The 20001-nt window shown below is 53.4% G+C and overlaps 1 protein-coding gene across 1 annotated transcript in view; it reads left to right on the plus strand.

Moving 5' to 3' along the window:
- Positions 1-20001, plus strand: part of DOCK1 (dedicator of cytokinesis 1) — a 288779-nt gene that overhangs the window by 193922 nt on the left and 74856 nt on the right. The window contains 2 exon segments of the mRNA XM_070432089.1: positions 8444-8545; positions 14228-14322. Coding sequence (XP_070288190.1) covers positions 8444-8545; positions 14228-14322 — 197 coding nt within the window.

Consider the following 20001-nt stretch of genomic DNA (forward strand, 5'->3'; position numbering starts at 1 on the left):
TGACTAATGAGTTTGCCAACCACTGACCTAGGTCATCTCTGTTTCTATCCTATATAATAAAGAGGTAATATATGCAAATTAACCCTCACGTCCTCACAAGATGGCTGCCTATGACCAGGCCGGCAGGGGGGTTAGTGAGGGACAACCAATCGACTGAACAGCAAGCTATGTGGGGTGACCAGGCTGGCGGGGGGCGGGGGGGAGTTGGGGGAAACCAGGCCGGCAAGGGTGGGGCAGTTGTGGGTGACCAGGCCAGTGGGGGGGTGCAGTTGGGGGAAACCAGGCCAGCAGAGGGGGCCAGTTGGGGGTGACCAGGTCAGCAGGGGGGGCAGTAAGGGGTGACCAGGCCGGTGGGGGTGCAGTTAGGAGCAATCAGGCTGGCAGTGGTGGTAGTTAGGGGTGACCAGGCATGCAGGCAGGTGAGCGATTAGGAGCCAGTGGTCCAGGATTATGAGAGGGATGTCCGACTGCCAGTTTAGGACAGATCCCTGGGCCTAAACCGGCAGTCTGGCATCCCCCAAGGGGTCCTGGATTGGAGAGGGTGCAGGCTGGCTGAGGGGACCCCACCCCCCACCCCCCATGCACAAATTTCATGCACCAGGCCTCTAGTTATACAATAACCTCCTATTTCAATATCTTCTCTATGCTTGATTAATTTTTAACACCTGCCATGTGACATGGTTTCCTCTTTACCAACTCTTCCATCCAATATAAATGATGTTGTGGACAGGATTTTTTTATGATTCATATAGAGGAGTTTCATTTCATTCAATAAGGAGTTTCAACTTGAATCTGTAGCTCTGTTGTCAATAATGTTCTTTATGGACAGAAGTCAGTTTAAAAAAAAAAAGTGAAAGCATATTGATCATCCCTCCCATGGTAAAATTGTATTAACATTGAGTTACTCTTGTTTCTATTACAGTATATTTAAAGATACTGTGTATCATGGGGGAAGACTTCGAAGATTCTAAATTCTCTAAGGTGCTAATATTATCTTATTTACTGAGTTTATGAAAAATATAAAATTTTTGCTTTACTTGGTTAGCAACAAATGAATTATTTTAAGAAGTTGCATATAAAGACATATTCCTTATTATGCCATAAAGTATAATTGTATATATAAAATTTGATTGTTTATTTTTTATTTTCACAGCGAAGTGAATGTGTTTTTAATGTATTACATTGAATAAGTACCAAATAATTGTTCTGGGTACCTTCAGATCCAAACAAGCCCTTTCGGTATATTTGGCCCATAAACGTCTTCCTATAGTTACTGCCACTGTAAAATTGTAATTGATTTCGTTTTAAAATTAGATTTCTTTCCTCGTACTGTCTGCAATGATATAAAACACTAGTGCTCCCTGAGCTCCAGCAAGCACTCCGTTTGAGTTTTAGGGTTAATTTCATTGCTTGTAGTTGAAAAGCGCTAATAGACGACATTAGTGTAGCTGGTCGACCATTCTGCTTTTAATTTCTTGTGGTTTACTTTTACAAACACTTTTTACTTTATGGTCCTTTATGAAAACAGGAATCGCAATGTTTTGGAAACTGAATGAGTAGAAATTAACCGTGCATTGGAGAACATCATGGGACTGCATTTATCCTTAAGGGAGAAAGGGAACAGAACAGGCTCGGTGCTACCAGGGACTGTTTTTCTGGGAAAAGTCGAGTGCGCTCAGAGGATGTGCGTGAGCACAGGGCTCAGCTTTCCAAGAACCTCCGCTTTATCAGGGGAACTGCCTTGTGCTTAGCCGAGTACTGAATTAACAGCAAGAGCAATACCCTTGCCAAGTACAGCCGCCGAGCCCTTGAACGTGTCGCCAGCGGCCTTTTCTCTTGAAAACGAAGGTCTTGTGCCCTCCGGGGCTTTCGGCGCATCCGCACCACAAACTTAAATCACTGTCCGGGGATTTATTTCAAGTCCCATCTGCCTTTTAAGAGGAGGACTCTACCCTCAGCTACATCCCGCTCCTGTCCAGCCTCGTAGGGTTGCTTTCCACTATGGAGTCTTTGGCTTGAATGCTCCCCCCGCCCCCCACCCCCGTCCAGTGAAAGTCATTCGGAATCACCAACTCATACATCTTCCCCTCTGACTACAGTTCCTGCCTGGCTTCCTTGAGCGATACATTGAAAATGCCACGGGAGGGTTCCCTTTTCTTTACTTTTTAATGACGATTAGGAGGTCGGTTTGTTTTCATCAATATATTGACCTTTCGCCGTATCAAGGAGAGTTCCTCTTCCAAGTACTTGCCTTGATGGAAGCATGTTTAGTACAACTTCCCTGACAGCCCTGGGGGGCGTCCCCGATTCAACGGGTGGAATTGTTTGATCCAGACCCGTGTTGCCCTCCAGACTCGGGGCTCCAGGGTCCCTGGTGGCAGCTCCCGCAGCTTTGGGGGTTTGGAGCTGCCCCCAAGCCCCTGGCATGTGGAGCACTTCAGACAGTTAAACTCTCTGCCCGTGTCCCAGAGAGAGGGTGTGCGCCCCCAGCAGACTGTGGGCTCCGGGGCCCCAGGGAACATCCTGCCTGTGATGTACCAGGGCAAGGCCGTCCCCGCCCTGCAGGCACCTGCCAGGTTTGCCTTCATCGGGGAAACGCGCCCCCTCAGCCCCTCAGGGCTGGAAGGCCGTTCCTTGGGGTTTTCCCTTCTACTTCATACGCGCTCTGAGACCTTCAACCAAGCAAAGCTGACACAGACACTGGGACGGTAGGTCTCACCCTCAATTCCCGTTCTCCAAACCCTGTCCTTCCTTTCACCTTTTGCCTCTGTGCCCTGCAGTGACGTCTTATGTTCACTTGCCTGACACACAGGTGTCCCCTGCTTCACCACCTGTCCTCCTTCTCCCTGACCTCCTCCCACCTGCCCAGCGTTCTCTCTGTCCTTCTCCCTGACCTCCTCCCACCTGCACAGCGTCCTCTCTGTCCTCCTTCTCCCTGACCTCCTCCCACCTGCCCAGGGTTCTCTCTGTCCTCCTTCCCCCTGACCTCCTCCCACCTGCCCAGGGTTCTGTCTGTCCTCCTTCTCCCTGACCTCCTCCCACCTGCCCAGCGTTCTGTCTGTCCTCCTTCTCCCTGACCTCCTCCCACCTGCCCAGCGTTCTCTCTGTCCTCCTTCTCCCTGACCTCCTCCCACCTGCCCAGGGTTCTGTCTGTCCTCCTTCTCCCTGACCTCCTCCCACCTGCCCAGCGTTCTGTCTGTCCTCCTTCTCCCTGACCTCCTCCCACCTGCCCAGCGTTCTGTCTGTCCTCCTTCTCCCTGACCTCCTCCCACCTGCCCAGCATTCTCTCTGTCCTCCCTTCTCCCTATTCTCAGTCCTACCTGTCCTCCATTCTCCATGAGTTCAGCTCTGTCTGTCTTCCTTTCTATTTGGCCTCTGTTCTCTCTGTCCACCGGCCCACTGTACTGGGAGCCCAAACAGGTTTGACACTCCACATCTAGGAGTGCTCAGAGGGAAGTCCAGCCCCAGGCCGGAGGGGCCGTGCAAAGCAGTGACCAGGCCCACGTGGACGGGGGAGCCCTGAGAAGGAGACTTTTGAGGATAAGGGAGTAGGAACGGGGGGACTTGCTGCCAGGTGAGATCTTTGTCTCTCAGGCTCCCTTATAAAATATGAACAGATCTGTGGTTTCTAAATGTAATCTGGGCTCATTCCCCCCCGCCCTGATGACTCTCTGGGGTCTTTTTCTCTAGTCATTTCTTCTTTCCATTTTTTCCTGTGCTGTGTTCTTCTGTGGAATGTACAGGTGATCATCTCCAAGTTTGTTCTCCCAGCGTTTTCTCGTGTTAGGAAACTACTTCATATTTGCATGGTTAACGTTTAATGTTTTAACGTTGGGATACTATTTTATCACAACACTCTGGTATGGTTGCTGATTTAGCAAATGAGAAATACAGGACACCAGGTTCGATCTGAACTCCAGTAAATAGCACATAGATTTTAAAAAATACATATTTTTATTGATTTCAGGGAAAGGAAGGGAGAAAGAGAGAGAGAAATATCAGTGATGAGAGAGAATCACTGATTGGCTGCTTCCTGCAGGTCCCCAACTGGGGATCGAGCCCACCACCTGGGCCTGTGCCCTGACCAGGAATTAAACCGTGACCTCCTGGTTCAGGCCGAACAACACATAGATTTTTAGGAGCCGGATCTCCCGTGTGGTGTTTCCGTTGCAGGATTTGGGGCCTCCTTGTTTTTGTCTGCTCCTCTGAGATCCGTGTGGACTTGCCCTTCAGTGGTTTATCTTACAGCCCTACCCAACATCACCCTGTGTGCACAGGTCCTGCTGCCGGGCGCGCAGATGCTCCCAGCGATGCGGTGGGCAGCTTTGGCACAGTTTCCGATTTCAAATTGCGACTTCCGTTGATTTGAGAAGTAGAATTACGGAGGAGCTGAGTCTTTTTCCCGAGACTTTTCAAAGCGATTGCTAAATCACTTCTTAAAAAGGTTACAGCAATTTGGGCTCCCACCAGCGGTGCGTGAGAGCGCTCCGCGCCCGCACCCTTGCCAACAGCCTCCTCACCTCGGTGCTTCTTGCTATTTTGGGGAGCAAATAACGCGGCGTCATCTTCATCTTTGATTGCTAATGAAGTTCACAATTTTTGTTTATTAGGCGTCCTGTGTCCTGAATTTTAAGTCTCCTGCAGCCGCGCCCTGCCGCCCCTGCCCCTGCCCCTGCTTTGCATTGCTTTGAAGTCGTAAGGAAAATGTCTGCGTTTTATTTCTTTATTCATTTTTGCTCAGCCCTAGGGGCTGGGACCTGGGGCCCAGGCTCAGGTTCGAGGAGGAGGCTGGGCGCCCACCACCAGCTGAGCTGCCAACCTCCCCGTTGTGTGCAGTAAAAGCTTCATTTGACTTCTAAATGCATTTCAAATAAATCAGTGCAAAGCCACACACAGTCATGTTGTTTTCTGAGCCTGCAGAATAAAACTTTTCTTTTCACATGTCCGGCCGGCCTAGCTCGGTGTTTGGGGACAACCGAGGAACCAGGAGGTCAGGGTTCAATTCGCGGTCAGGGCACAGGCCCGGGTTTCGGGCTCCATCCCCAGTGCGGGGCGTGCAGGAGGCAGCCAATCAGTGATTCTCTCTCAGCATTGATCTCTCTCTCTCTCTCTCTCTCTCTCTCTCTCTCTCTCTCCTTTCCTCTCTGAAATCAATACAAATATATTTTAAAAACAAACAAAAACTTTTCACAGTTCTCCCGTTTGTTTCTGCTTCCAGTGTGTAATCGGCGTCAAACGCGCTTCCGTGGCTGCCCGCCTAACTGCCCTCGCGCCGCCGTGGGGCCACGTGGCGGGAAAGCTCCACGGTGCCCGGTGTTTTCTCCCTGAAAAGCCTGGCGCCGGGGGCGGGAGGCGCCGCTCTGGGCGTGTTACCAGGCCCAGTGCCCCTTGCCCAGCGGGTCCATCGGTTCAGGTTAGAAAAGAGCTGAAATTGCAAGACTCACTTCTTCTTAGAAGGACTGAACAGTACGGATCCTTCTGGAACATTCCCTCTGGTTAAGTGAAGAGCACGTCTGCCCCGCCCGGCCTTCCGACCTCTGCATGTGATGGCCCGTCTCGGCCCCTCTCCGGGGCTACTTTAGTGGCCCCCATCCTTGCTAAGGCCCTTGGGCTGCCTTCTCTCTGACGACCTCGCCCACCGCGCAGACTTCCCGACCGGCCTCGGACGCCTCCCGGGCCTTGCTCTGTGGAGATCGCTCCCTTATCGTTAGTGTGTCATTTTCTGCACCACGGCCGCTCCCGCCTTGGCCTCGCGGGGGTCGCTCAGCACCCCAGGCCTCCTGCCCCTCCGGTGAGAGCGGCCGCGTCCCCACTCCCGTGCCCTCGGCATCCTCAAGTCCGCTCTGAGCTCTGGCTTTTCTGCTTTGAACTTGGTGTTTCAAGGTCAGCAGTTCGTATATCGCCTCTGATCGAACACAGCTGGCTTGTGACGTAGGTGATTGTAGAGTGCGAGTCGCCATTGTTTAACATGAAAATGAACGTGAGCCCACGTGAGGGGCACTGTGGCCAACACGGGCCTCCTCTTGCTCTAGAAAAGCTCCCCTGGGGGGCCGGGGGCGGAGTCCAGGTCATGGCCAGCTCCCTCCATCAGCGCCGAAGCTGGGCATGACCTATGGCGGCCGTTACCTTTCCTCTCCCTCGGCCAGCGTTCTCTCCGCCTGCAGGGGCGGGACAGCGGGTCCCTGCCTCCGGGGGCCACCAGCAGAGGCCTCGGAGCTCTCAGGACTCTCATGTCCCTCCGGATGAGAGGGAAGGTTCGAGCAGGGCTGCCAAGCAACGCCTTGTAGCCGTTCACTCTCTCAGAGGGAGCAGCTCAGGGTCACGGCCTATCAGATGGGGCTGCAGAGACTGTGGGGTGTTGATGGGCCGTGGTTCCGACGGCCTCGTTGTACTTGATCAACATGTGAAGACCATGACCCCATCTCATAGCCTAGAGAAGTTGCAAAAGCGGCTTCTCTTGAAATGAACGGGAGGCCACGTATTTATGTATCTTGAGAGTCTGCGGCCCTGGCTGTGTGGCTCAGGTGGCTAGAGCATCCATCAACCCTACCCTAGGAGGTTGCAGGTTCAATTCCTGGTCAAGGCACATACCTAGGCTGTGGCTTCATCCCCAGTCGGGGCGCATATGAAAGGAAACCAATCGATGTTTCTCTATCTCTCTTTCCCTTCCTCTCTCTCTCTAAAAATCATTAAAAGCATAACCTCCTGTGAGGATTTTTAAAAGTTTATATTCATAAATAGACATTTTGCCATGTCAGAACTCATTCCTCCAGTGGAAAACTTATTATTATAATAAACACATTATTTAGCTCTTTTTCTGAACCCCAACTTGGAATCTAAACCTCAGCAATTATTATTGTTCACAAATAATTTACATTTCTGGGCAAATGGAAGGCACCATCCTATCATCACTGTATTTGTTCAATTTATGGAATGCACCCGTGGACGGCTCGTTGGGAAGCATGTGTGTGTACTGCAGATGCAGAATGAATTGGAACAAGATTGGACTTCAGCATTTCACTGCAGAGAGTGAATCTCAAATTAATGCAGAAGACATTTAGGCATTCAGATATACTGCTTGTAAAAGTAGAGTTCGTAAAAGAATGCAATTTGGGAACTCATTTAATAAGGCAGAATTAAGGCATGTCTGAAAGTATTTCTCATCCTATAATTTTACTGCACTTGTACTGGTTTAATGGGAGAAAGTGTATGTCCTCTGTTTCTTAAAATGTCATTAATTTAGGATGAAATACTGAAGAGCAAGGAAGGCTTTTAAGATGTTGTTAGCCATGAACCCCAAAGTGTGATACATGGCAGTCAATGGCAATGGGACCACTTAGCCGCCTGCCCACCTGCCAAATAAATCCCCTACAATGCATGCACACAAATGCACACATGCACAGACCCACACACACAAACATGCATGGGCCTGCACACATGAACACATGTGCACATGTGAACACATAGGCACACGCACAAACATGCACAGGCCTGCATGTGTACTCACATGCACAGATAGGCACACACAAACATGCATGCACACAGACCTGTACGACAACAACACACACAGCTACAAACACGCACATGGACACACCTGCACATGCAAACACTCGCAAGCATACCCCTGCACACACAAACGTGCACATCCCTGCACACATGTGCGCAGACCTGCGTGCACACACATGCACATGCACAGACCTGCACACATACATGTGCACACACACCGCCGCATACCTGCTGGCTGCCTCCATCTGCTAACTGCTTCAGCCCTTGGCTTCTCCGGGTCTTGATTTTGTTGGCCGGTTTCCGTTTTCCTCCTCCTCTTCCTTCCCCCCAGCCCGTCCGCCCTGAGAGATTCCCTTCGCAGCTTTACGTTCTGCGGAGCCCACGCCCCGCACATTCCTCTCCTGGAGGAGAGCGGGCCGTAGTTCACGGTGAGCGGGAGGGGTTACCTCCGAGGGGGCGCCGGCGGGACTTGGGGAAGGAAAGGCCTCCGTGTGCCCGGCCCCCGGTCAAGGGCTCACACACGTCCTGCGGTCAGGGCAGCCATGACCAAGAGCACAGGACAGAGGAGGTGGTGGTTGCAGTCCTGTCTCTAACTTCTGTCTGTTTAATACAAAAATACTTAAAGCTTGTTTTTCCAGCCTGGACCACCCCTGGTCAGGAAGCACTAACTTAATGCAGCGAGAGAGAAGGGAATGGGGGCGGGGGGAGAGAAGAAAAAGAAAAGAAAGATTGTGAGGGTGGAGTGACCACTTGCCTTCTGGTGGCCGCCAGGGGTGGCAGATGTGGTGGCTTCGCGCTGCTGGTTCCAGCCCAGACTCCTGGTTGATACCCACTTTTCCCAAGGGTGTGGTCTCCCCTACCCCCCCGGCCCCGGCCCCCCGCAACCCGCCCCCCCCCCCCCCGCCCCGTCTAACTGTGTCTTCTGATTCCTCTGCAGGGAAACTTCGTGGCTTGCATGACCGCGATTTTGCGGCAGATGGAAGATTATCATTATGCCCATTTGATCACGACTTTCGGGAAGATGAGGACGGACGTGGTGGTGAGTGTCACTTTGACCCTGTCCCCTCCCCATGTTTGGGGGCCAGCATTTGGGGCAAAACACTGGAGTCGTTATTTTAAGAGTGATTCTGCACCGGGGTTTCCCACGGTTGATTTGAGAAGCCGCCTGGGAGGGTCCACCTGAGCCGTGTTCCTAGGATGAGGGTCCTGACACGCAGACCCCTGCTCGTGCGGGGAAAGGGGTGACTGGGCTGCCCTGTCCGTGTCCCTCCTGGGCTTTGGGGTCGTGGAGGTTTGGGGGTGCTGCCCAGGAAGAGTCTCCCGTTCACTCCTCTTCACCTGCTGATTGACTTGCAACAGCAGGAGCCAGGGAGCCTTTCGGCTTAACTTCTCCCTGATCCATTCCATTAGCTGTGATCGCGGAGCCTGTCAGCACTTGCTCAGTAAAACTCTAATGCAACCAGACAGGGGACTCACCACGGAGCGGAAGTAGTCGCTCAGGAGCTCCCTCCCTAACGACGCATCCCAGGGCCTCAGGCAGGTGTCCCCTGACACCCCAGGGCTCAGGCAGGAGTCCCCCCGACACCCCAGGGCTCAGGCAGGTGTCCTGGGTGGCCCACGTGCCGTCTCTCACCTGGGAAGTGGGGAGTGAGAGTGCTCATAGGCGCGGTGATAGGGAGAATGTCAGCCAGGGACTGTCAGGCTGGGACAGTGGTCGGCAAACTGTGGCTCGCGAGCCACATGCGGCTCTTTGGCCCCTTGAGTGTGGCTCTTCCACAAAATACCACGTGCGGGCGCACACGTACAGTGCGATTGAAACACGTAGGGTGCGATTGAAACTTCGTGGCCCATGCGCAAAAGTCGGTATTTTGTGGAAGAGCCACACTCAAGGGGCCAAAGAGCCGCATGTGGCTCGCGAGCCGCAGTTTGCTGACCGCTCGGCTGGGAGACATCCTGCCAGTGGCTTCCTGCTCGGAGCCTGGAGTTCCACGTGAAACAGCCCCCAAGCTGATTCCAATCCTGTGAGAGTGTCGGAGTGGGAGCAGGCGCCTCGGGCTGAGCACCTGCTCCTGTGTTCCTGTGACCATCCGTGTGAACCAGTGGTTCCCAACCTTTTCTTGGCCACGCCCCACCTAAGGCCTCTAAAATCCTGATGCCCCCCTCCCCCTGTGACATAGAAGTCTTATCATTCAAAAACTGAACCCCTATTCACGGGAGGGCAGCCTAAAGGGCCATGAACTTGGTCTACACAAGCTTCCAAAGAACCCGGCAGCCATGAAAGAGAAAAATAAAAGAACGAAAGGACAGCGGACGTCCTGAGGAAGAAACCACTAAGAAATTGTGAAAAAAAATAATAATATGCAGTGGTATGGAAACATAGGAAATAAAGTTTCAAACACATAATAGAGAACTGAAATGCATGCATATGTCACAATATATATTTATAGGCTGAATATGAGGCCCCTAGAGCCATAAGAAATGCACAGAGTTCACTGTGAATAACTCATTCTCGAATTGCCCCCCTTAAAAATCCAGTTGCCCCCCTGTGGGGCATGCGCCCCACGCTGGGAGCCACTGGTGTAAAGGAAGCTTAATGAAGGCTCACTCCACCGGACAGTGGGCCTGGGATGCAGGACCCTGGCAGGGAGGTCACTCTCAGACACTGGCCCTGTCAGCGCCGTGGCGGGAGGGACGGGGCGAGGCAGGCACGTCCTGCTCTGGGGTCCCCGCAGGCCGGAGGAGACGCGCCGGGGACTCAGGGGGCCCTCCCAGCGAGCCCACGTCACCTGTGCCGCAGAGGAAGGGCCTCGTAAGGAGCCAGACTGGCCAAGGCACCGGCCAGGGAGCCTCTGCGATGTGGAAGGAAAGGAGGGGGAGCCGTACAGGGAGGGGAGCATGGAGGGTGCAGCATGGACAGGAGCCTCGCTGGGGCAGCGAGGAGATCGGGGTCGGACAAGCCTGGGGGAGGGTGGGGCATAGAGGCCCCTGGAACTCGACGCCGGGCTGAGCAGCCTTGTGCACTTTGCTTGTTTTTTTGTGGGTTTGGTGTGTTTTTTGTTGTTTTTGTTATATTTTATTTATTTGCTTTCTTTTTATTTATTAAAAAAAGTCATTTGTTTGCTATTTTTTCTTTAATTGTTTTAAAATGACTTTCAAAGCCTTGATTCTTTGAGTAAACGCTTTATCTCCCGATCACTGTAGAGTCACGTGCAGCTGTAAAAGATAGTGCAGAGGCCCCTGTAGCTTTCCCCGGTTTCTCCTGTAAGAGCAGCTTCTCACAAGACCACCTGGGACATCATCGCCGCTGTTGCAATCGACATCCACGCAGTCGCTGCCCTCATTCCCGTTCCCTGGTTTTCCTTGTGCTCTGCCCCCGAGTGCTTCTCAGGAGCGATCGCCCGTGCGAGCAGGTGGAAAGGCCGGGACCATGGACTCCATGGACTCCATGACTCCTGTCACCTGAGCTCCGCTGCTGCGAGCACTCACCTTGCCGGCCTCCTCTGAGTCGCTCTGTCTGTACAGAGATCCCTGGAGCCTGTGAGAAACCTGCCTCCTCCTCGGAGCTTCCGCCAACATCTCTCAAGAGGAAGCCCTCTCCGTGGCCCTTCCGGAACAGGGCAGCCGACCCTCACTCCAGAGGCTTCCGACTCCCTCACTTCCCGATGTTCCGTCCTCCCCGGGGGCTGCCTCAGACCAGAGCCCAGTCCAGGCCCCGCCATGCGCCGGTGGCACCTCTTGTCTCCTGTTCTTTCTTCCTTTCAAGGCATTGCTCTGGGTAGACACCAGGCCAGCGATCTTGCATGCGACCCCCGTTCTTAAGGGTTGCATGCTGCCTTGTACATCGACAGGAAGCTTTGTCTGAAATCCAGGCCCCTCCTTTTGCAAGAGTCCTTCCCTGTTGTGTGCATTGAGGAGTGAAAACGCCAAGCCGGCCCCTATGGGTGATGGGTAGTTTGATCCCTTGGGTAAAAGGGGGGCCCTGCCAGGTCTCCCCGTGGTGAAGGTGCCCCTTTGTCAGGTCATCCACAGTCAGTCGGCAGTTACTCCACCCCCGACAAGCCTTCATCTGACGAGCTTAGCATCCTTTGAGGGTCCTTGTCTGGAGCCAGGACCGGGAAGCAGAGTGGTGATTTCTGCTTCTGAGCGTCACGAGGCTCCGTCCTTAAGAACACTGGGATGGGGGTTCAGTGGGAGATGAGGGGAGGGTGGGTGCCTGGACCAGACTTGCAATCTGAACAGATCACTCTGGGTGACGTGTAGGGACCACGAGGGACAAGAGTGGACACAGGTAGAAGGGCTGGGATTCCCCTCTGGCCGGTCGGTGAGAGAGGCCATTGGCTCAGCGGGTGGGGACGGGACGCACGGAAGCAGCTGGGTGCGTGACGAGAAGGCTTGGCCCAGACAGTACAGTGATGGCTCTTGTCGGAGCTGCCCACTTAGTCGGTGGGACCCTCTCCATGAGCAAAGCAGGAAACGCCGCAGGCGTGGATTGGCCTGGAAGAATGGATTCACAAACACCTCCTATGCGTCCCCCGTCTCCCCTTGTGGACTTGGAAATGCTACCAGCATAGTCGGTGCAGCCACGCCCCCTGTGCGAGGCAGATGCGACGGCGGTGCCCCGGCCACGGCTGTAAGCCATGCAGACGGCACGGACGCCCAGCAGATCCCATCGCCCACAAGGCACAGCATTCCGTGTGATCAGCAAAGTGCGCGCGTGGAGCAGCTGAGCCCCGCTAATGAGGCGGGGGGCGGTTTCCCGGGAGAGGAGCGGAAGGCGTTGGGGAAAGAGGCGTCGCCTCCGGAATAATAAGAACCAGACCCTGTATCTCAATTATTAGGCTCGGAGGAGCTATCAGCAAGAAAGCGGGCAATTTCATGCAAATGGAGGCGCGACGAAATTACCGCACTCAGCCGGTGGAATCTGCAAACTGGTCATTAAAATGGGAAACTCTTGAGAAAGTGGGGAACTGAAGGAGTGAAATATGAATTTCAATATTTAAACCGGGGAGAGGAGCCATGTGTGGTGTGGGGGAGGCACCCCTGCTTGGAGGGCTGGTGGCCAGAACATGTGGGAGCTGGGTTGGGGGGACAGTGGGCTGACCGTGCCCAGGTCCCTAAGGTCCCCTCAACTGGTGGCCTCTTGTCAAAAGGGTGGTCATAGTTACTCCCTGAGTTTTCCTTTTTAAATATAGTTTTATTGATTTCAGAGAGGAAGGGAGAGGGAGGGAGAGATGAGAATCGTTGATCAGCTGCCTCCTGCACGTAACCCCCCCCCTCACCCCCCACCGCCACTGGGATCAAGCCCTGACCGGGAATCGAACCAAGACCTTCTGGTTCATAGGTTGACTCTCAACCACTGAGCCACACCGGCCAGCGCTCCCCGAGTTTTCATTCGTGGGAGGGGCCTGGCTCTGGTGTTAAGGCTGCAGAGAGAGCGTCTGAACTTTGGACGTTGGTGATTCTTGCTCTCAAGTCTAGCTCGTGTCTCTCCGCCAGAAGTCCTTGCAGCTCTGTGTTGGGAATTGCTTCCTTGGCTTCTGAAATTCCGTTTACCTCCCCAGTCTTCACCGCCACGGCACCGGATCCCTATTCCGTGGGTCACGTGAATGAGCGGCGGGCACTGGTTTGCCACCTCAGACCTGGGCCGCACCTTTCTAAGTGACTCTCAGTTGCCTTTCCTCCTCCTCCTCCCCAGGCCTCCAGGGGGCGTGCGGGCTCCCAGATGCGTGCACTTCAGGGTAACCACTTGTTTGGTTCCAGTGAGCTCAGAGTCCGTGCCAAGCTGTCAGATTCGAGACACTCTCCTCCTGGCAGGCACAGGGGGGAGCCCCAAGGAAATGGGCACCCCTTCCCGATGCCAGGTTGCATGGATGCCGGGCGGACAGTGGAACGTGACTGAGGAGAGCACAGAACCCTCAGGGAGGCAGCGGGTCACGGCTGAGTAGCCTGTGGGCTGTCGCTGCCATAAGAAAGGGCTGGCGGTGCCACCATGTGCTCGATGGTTCGGGGCGAGCTGACGAGGCACAGGAGGGCGGGAGTTCTTTTATTTGCTAAGTTATATAAGGAAAGAGAATGGACAATAAGATCCCATATTCACCTGGCTAGGGCCTGTTGATAATGAGAAATGGAAGTAGAGTAAATATAAGAATTATTACTTTTTTATATAAGAGAGTATGGGAGAGGGAGAAAGAGAAACATCAATGATGAGAGAGAATCATGGATCGGCTGCCTCCTGCACGCCCCCTACTGGGAATCAAGCCCACAACCCAGGCCTGTGCCCTGACTGGAAATCGAACCGTGACCTCCTGGATCATAGCTCAACACTCAACCACTGAGTCACACCGGCCGGACACTGTAGAACTATTAATAACCTTCATGTTATGTTTGTAAACTGTTTTTCTCTAAGCAGAAAGTGTGTGAATACAACATACCTGTAATCTTTGGGGACGGCACTCTTTTTATTAGAGAGACATGCCCGAGAACTGTTTTCAATCATGTCTTTGGAAAAGTCCCCTCCCCCCCCCCATGGGAGGTGCTGCGCAAACAGAAAGACAGAAATAGTCCGCAGCGCCCGGGAAATACATCTGCGTTACTTTTTAGAAAGTTTTCATTCAGCGGCGGAGGGCACGGTCACTCATCCTGTAATTACTCAGGGCCGGGCGGCCGGGGCTGGTGTCCACGCGCTCCCGCGGGCTGTCTCAGTGTTTTCGTTCTGTTTCAGGACTTCCTGATGGAAACCTTCATCATGTTCAAGAACCTCATTGGGAAGAACGTGTACCCGTTCGACTGGGTGATCATGAACATGATGCAGAACAAGTGAGTACCCCGCGCGAGGCTCCCCTGCTCCAGGCGCCCCTTCCTCATCTCAGGGGTCCAGGGTTGCCTGGTACACGTGCTCCCCCTTCTGTGACCAAATACTTGTTTGGAGAAACGTGCCTGGAGGTTGGGTGGTTCCCTTGTGCCAAGACGGGGCTTTGGTACAAAGAACCTGGGCTCTGCCCCCCGGAGAGGAGCAAACCTGAGCAGGAGCCTCCTCCCCTTGTCCAGGGCAGAGAGGTGTGTTACGGCCAAAGGTGATCCTGAGTGAGGGGGGCGGGGGGGGGGGGGGGGAGGGTGAAAGGGTTGAGAAAAGACAGACAAGAGAATGAAAGCTGGGTCTCGGTGGGACGCTGCTCCCTGATGAGGAGACAGCGCCCACAAGCCGTGTCTTTATTTTATAGCAGATGCCACGAGGCATGTAGGGGCGTGATCACATTGTTTACAGCATTCTCGTGAGTTTCAACCTCATGCAACTACATGCACCCGAACTCTAGCACAAGGCACGTGGGGCCACGTGTTCGGACTATAGGTTCAAGCTCACAACCACAGCCATTGGCTATGATTGTGCTGGGAGGACCCTGCCCTCCAGCTGGGACTTGCACGTGGCATTGAGAGGACCCTGTCCCTTCATTAGTCCGAGGCTTGAACCTGGCCAAAACACCGTAGCCGCGCCCCACAGAGGTGCCATTCGCTGTCTCATTTCAACCCCCTTTGTTTGCTGCCCAGAGCAGTTCTCGGCTCTGTGCTAGGTTTGGGAAAGGTGTTAGCCTTTCATATATTTCAGCTTCAAAAAATTCATGGGCATTTTCTTCATCCTTATTTAGTCTGTGTGCCATCGCCGAGCCGGTTAATTTCCAGCCCCTGGGGTTTTTAATTTCTGTGAGCAGCAGCCGTGGTCACTGGGCACCCCATCACATGTGACTTCTAGAAGGAATTGCTGGCTGCCCGCCTTCTTCCTCCTTCTTATTGCAGTTGTTACGGAGATCACTGGGGGTTCACAGGCAGAGGGGGTGTAAGAAGGAACAGAGAGAGAGGCTGTGTACGTCTGATCTAGGTTCCCTCAGTGGCGAACATTTGATAAAACTGCAGCCCCAAACCACAACCAGAGCAATGACACCGATGCAGCCCACGGCCGTCCCATTTCCCCGTGTTCCTGGTCCTCGCAGGCGGCCAGTGTTCTCAACTCCTTCATAGTGAAGGCCGGGCCATTTCTGTCACCACACAGGTTCCCTCGTTGTCCATTTATAACACGCGCTCCTCTCCCCTCCACCCAACCCTCCCCGGTTCCTGGCAACCACTAATTTCTTCTTCATTTACACCATTTTGTCATTTTGAAAATTTCATCTCCAGGGAATTACCTGTGGGATGGGTAACGCGTCATTCTCGGGAGAGTCAGGTGGGTTGTTGTGTCGAAGGTTTGTTCCCTTTGTCGCCTGTGGTCTGTCCCGTGGTGTGGACGTACCGCTGTCCTGTTGAAGGACTTCCACACTGTTGCCAGTTTGAGGCTAATAGAGAGAAAGCTGCTGTGAACATTCATGTGCAGGTTCTGTGCGAATGTGAGTCTCCGTTTCTCCGGCACCAATGCCCAGGTTGCAGTGTTGGGTTGCACGTCTAGTTTTTTTATTGTTTTAATTGATTTAAGAGAGAGAGAGACATTGATTTGTCATCCCACCTATTTATGCATCAGTGGCTTGATTCTCGTATGTGCCCTGATCGGGAATGGAACCCATAACCTCAGCATATCAGGTCGCCACTCTAACCACTGAACTGCCTGGCCAGGGCCGATGTCAGAGCTTCTGACTCAGACAGATCTGCGTTTGCTGCCGCAGTTGCCACGTCTGCGGGGACAGTCCCCAAACCAGCACGACTAGCCAGAGACCGCCTCGAAGGAGGCCCGTGGACACTGACCACCATGTGGGTGGCGACCATTTCATTTCCATTTCCCGTCTCACTGCCCGACATGCTGCTCCCTCCCCGGGCAAGGAAACAGTATTTGTGTTCAGCAGCTGACTCAGCGGGGTGGTTGTATCCGCTTATGGCCCCCCAGGAGCCAGCTACTTAAAACGTAAAGCCATCTCAGGACATGGGTATTTTTTCATTGATTTTTAGAGAGAGGGAAGAGATAGAAACATCACTGTGAGAGAAACACATTGATTGGTTGACTCCTGCACATGCCCCAACCAGGGCCCAGGTTGGGGAGGAGCCTGTAACTGAGGTACGTGCCCTTGACTGGAATTGAACCCGGGACCCCTCAGGCCGCAGGCCGACATTCTATCCCAGTGATGGCGAACCTATGACACGCGTGTCAGAGGTGACACACGAACTCATTTTTTTGGTTGATTTTTGTTAAATGGCATTTAAATATATAAAATGAATATCAAAAATATAAGTCTTTGTTTTACTATGGTTGCAAATATAAAAAAATTTCTATATGTGACACGGCGCCAGAGTTCAGTTAGGGTTTTTCAAAATGCTGACACGCTGAGCTCAAAAGGTTCGCCATCACTGTTCTATCCACTGAACAGCGAGGGAATTTGCTTTACTTTTTAAATTTGCCGCTTCCTGTTGAGGTTTCGCATAGCCAACGGCCTGAAGATGTTAAGCGCGCCTCTAAGGCCGCTGCGGACATAAACACCTTCATGGGGCTGCCAGCTAAGGACCGGAAGGCAAAGAGACTATGTGGTTCCTGAGCGAAGACACAGGAACTCGCATCATGATGATGAACACATGCTGAGTTCGCTTTCCCTGGAGCTCAGCCTCCTGCGTCTGCCCGGCTCAGAGGTGTCGTGATTCCGCTCTTTCCTCCCTGTGCCTCTCCCGGACGCTGGCTGTTCTGTGGCTCAGACCCGGGTCCCAGGCACGCGGCTGGGCCCACCCTGGCTGCAGGGGGCGCGTTTCTGGCTGGTCCCCCGAGGAGTCCAGGACGCGTCCCCCTTTGGCAGAGCTGTGTCCCGAGGCCCCGGGACCTCCATATGGGCCTGGATTTGGATCTCAGCATGGCCCTGGGCCCCACGCGGAGCCAAACCCACGCACGGAGCTGCGCCACCGTGGGAGCCCCTCATCCTGCTGGTGCTTCCACAGACTGTGCTAATGCTTCCCACGCAGTTCCTGGGGGCTCGCCAGCTTCTGGTCCTTGCTCGCTAATGAAGCCTGGCCTGACGGTCAAACAGGGAATCCCAGGTTCTTCCCGGCCCTTTATAACCTGCATCTAACCAGAGCGTCGGCATTGCACGCAGTCGGGTTGTATTCAAACGGCCCGGATTTAATTCCGGGATGAAGCCCCCCAGGGGCTTCTGCGGGAAGGTGTGGGAGGGCCAAGTGTGTTTGAGAAGTCCCCTCCGAGTGGGCGCACACCTCGCCTCGCGCTCTCCTGCTGCTGGGCACGTGATGCCGGAGGCCCTCCTCCCTCCGTGGGGGATGGAGCCACGCGCTTCTCCGTCTGACCCACGGACAGCTCTTCAGTGCAAAGCCAGCAAAGCAAACGGGGTACATGATCGAGATGGGGCTGCTCTGCAGGTCCTTCCAGTTTACATGCCCCCGCAGCGCTCCTGGCTCAGGAGGAAGCTGAGCAGGGAAGACCCTCGGCTGTTGTGTGTGTCAAGATAAAAAAATAAAATAAAAGCATCCAGGACGCTGCTAAGTCCAGTCCCACACCCAGGACGGCTCCTGCCACACGGAATCTTCAGACTCAAAATGCCAGCGATATCCAGACGTTACGGACGGAGACACTGAGTCTCCGTGATGTTCAGTAATGAGTAGAAATCTATGCCTCTATTACAGCGACCCTGTTATGTTTATTTCCACATTTCTCAGCTATGGGTCCCTGTCACGTGACCCCAGCAAAGACAGCAGAGCTTGAAATAAATAGCAGCCTCTGCCCCTGAAGCTGCCACGGCTGAGCTGCCAGGGCTGGTGCCTGGGAATCGGGGACAGTTTGCCATGAGACGCCCTCCAGGGCTCCCCGCTCCCAGCAGAGCCCGGTGGGCATGGCTCAGGCTCCCGAGGTGACAGGAGGCAGGTGAGTGCTGGGCTCACACCAATAGGAACTGACCCGGGGCTGTGCCTCCCTCCAGCACCTGGTGGGCAGGACACCGAGGAAGGTTTCAGCAGGGGTGCTTTTTGGGGAATTCGCTTCTTGTTTTTGCGATTCTGCATGTAGGTGAGATCACACAGTACTTGTCTTCCTCTGACTTAGCCTCCTGCCCTCAGGATTCACAGAGGAGGTGGCACATGTCGGATTCCTTCTTTATCGTGACCGAGTCGTGTTCCAATGTGTATGTGCTCTTGGCCCGTTCTTTCTTGACACTGAAATTTTTTATTTGGAAAAAATTGTTTTAATCTGTGAAGACTCTAACACAGTGGTTCTCAACCTTCCTAATGCCGCGACCCTTTAATATAATTCCTCATGTTGTGGTGACCCCCAATTTCATTGTTACACATTGAACATAATTAAAGCATAGTGATTAATCACAAAAACAATATGTAATTATATATGTGTTTTCCAATGGTCTTAGGCAACCCCTCTGAAAGGGTCGTTCGACCCCCAAAGAGGTCGCGACCCGCAGGTTGAGAACCGCTGCCTAACAGATGGATACTAGACTTATCAGGGCGATCACTTTGTAAATTACATGAATGTCTAATTGCCATTGTATGTTTGAAACAAATATAATATTGTATGTCAACTATAATGGAACCATTTTAACAAATGGAATAAAAAACAAAAAGGAAAAAGGACTCCTGCAGAAAGAAGCTGCGTGGATTCCCGCGGATGAACTCGCTGTCGGCACGGTGACCGCCCATACAGGGAGGCGGAGCGCTCTGCGTGGAAACTCCAATAAACGCGGATTTGGAAATGAAATCATCCGGAACACGGGTTTGTGGAGTTACACCCGTATCTGTCACGCCCCTCTGCGTTCTAGATGCGGGGTTGGAAATGAAGTGGAAGATTTCGTCTCTGTCTTCAGGAAAGCCTGACAGGGGAAGACTTAAGTTTGAAAAAATTTGCATATGTAGTGCGTGTGCCGAGCCAAAAAGAGATAATATTATTGCTTCGTGTAATTTCTCCATGGAATCCGTGTTAACAGGATTGAGGCGTCTCCTATACATTCTGATCAGATAAGACACGTCTATGTGTCCCTTGCTGTATGTTGGTGGCATTCTGTAGATTTGAGCGTGGCCCTGGGATGCGACTGCGATGCGGAAATCGCTTCTTTTTATCTCAGTGGCTGCTCATTGCCGGGTGACTCTGGCACACAGTAGGTGCTCAGCAACCAGTGGCCGTGTGGCTGCCTGACTCTGCAGAGGAATCGGTCTCTATTACACAGCCCCCGAGGGAGTGCCTGGCCTACTTCTGTCTCAGTTCTTTCCAGGAATGAAGGACAGTCATCCTCGTCACATCTGGGTCCAGGCAGAGGGTGTTCCAGATGTGGGTCCACGATGAGCAAGGGGACCCCTTGTTTGCTTCAAGACCATTAGTCAGTGCAGGTCCTTCCTGGGAAGCTGTTCTGCATTTAGCACAAAACCCGCCTGGGGGAGCTCCGCGTGCACCTGGAGCCGGCTCCCGCGTGAGGGCTGAGCCGCGGGGAGGCCGCTGCCCGCCGAGCTGGTGTCTCCCCGTCTCCGGGTGACCTTTCCCGTCCAACTGCGGGGGAGGCTTGTCCTCGGTGCTCACCTGTC

The sequence above is a fragment of the Myotis yumanensis genome, unplaced genomic scaffold, assembly GCF_028538775.1.
Source record: "Myotis yumanensis isolate MYYU_CA2020_CCGP unplaced genomic scaffold, mMyoYum1.0.hap1 SCAF_13, whole genome shotgun sequence".
Taxonomy (NCBI): domain Eukaryota; kingdom Metazoa; phylum Chordata; class Mammalia; order Chiroptera; family Vespertilionidae; genus Myotis; species Myotis yumanensis.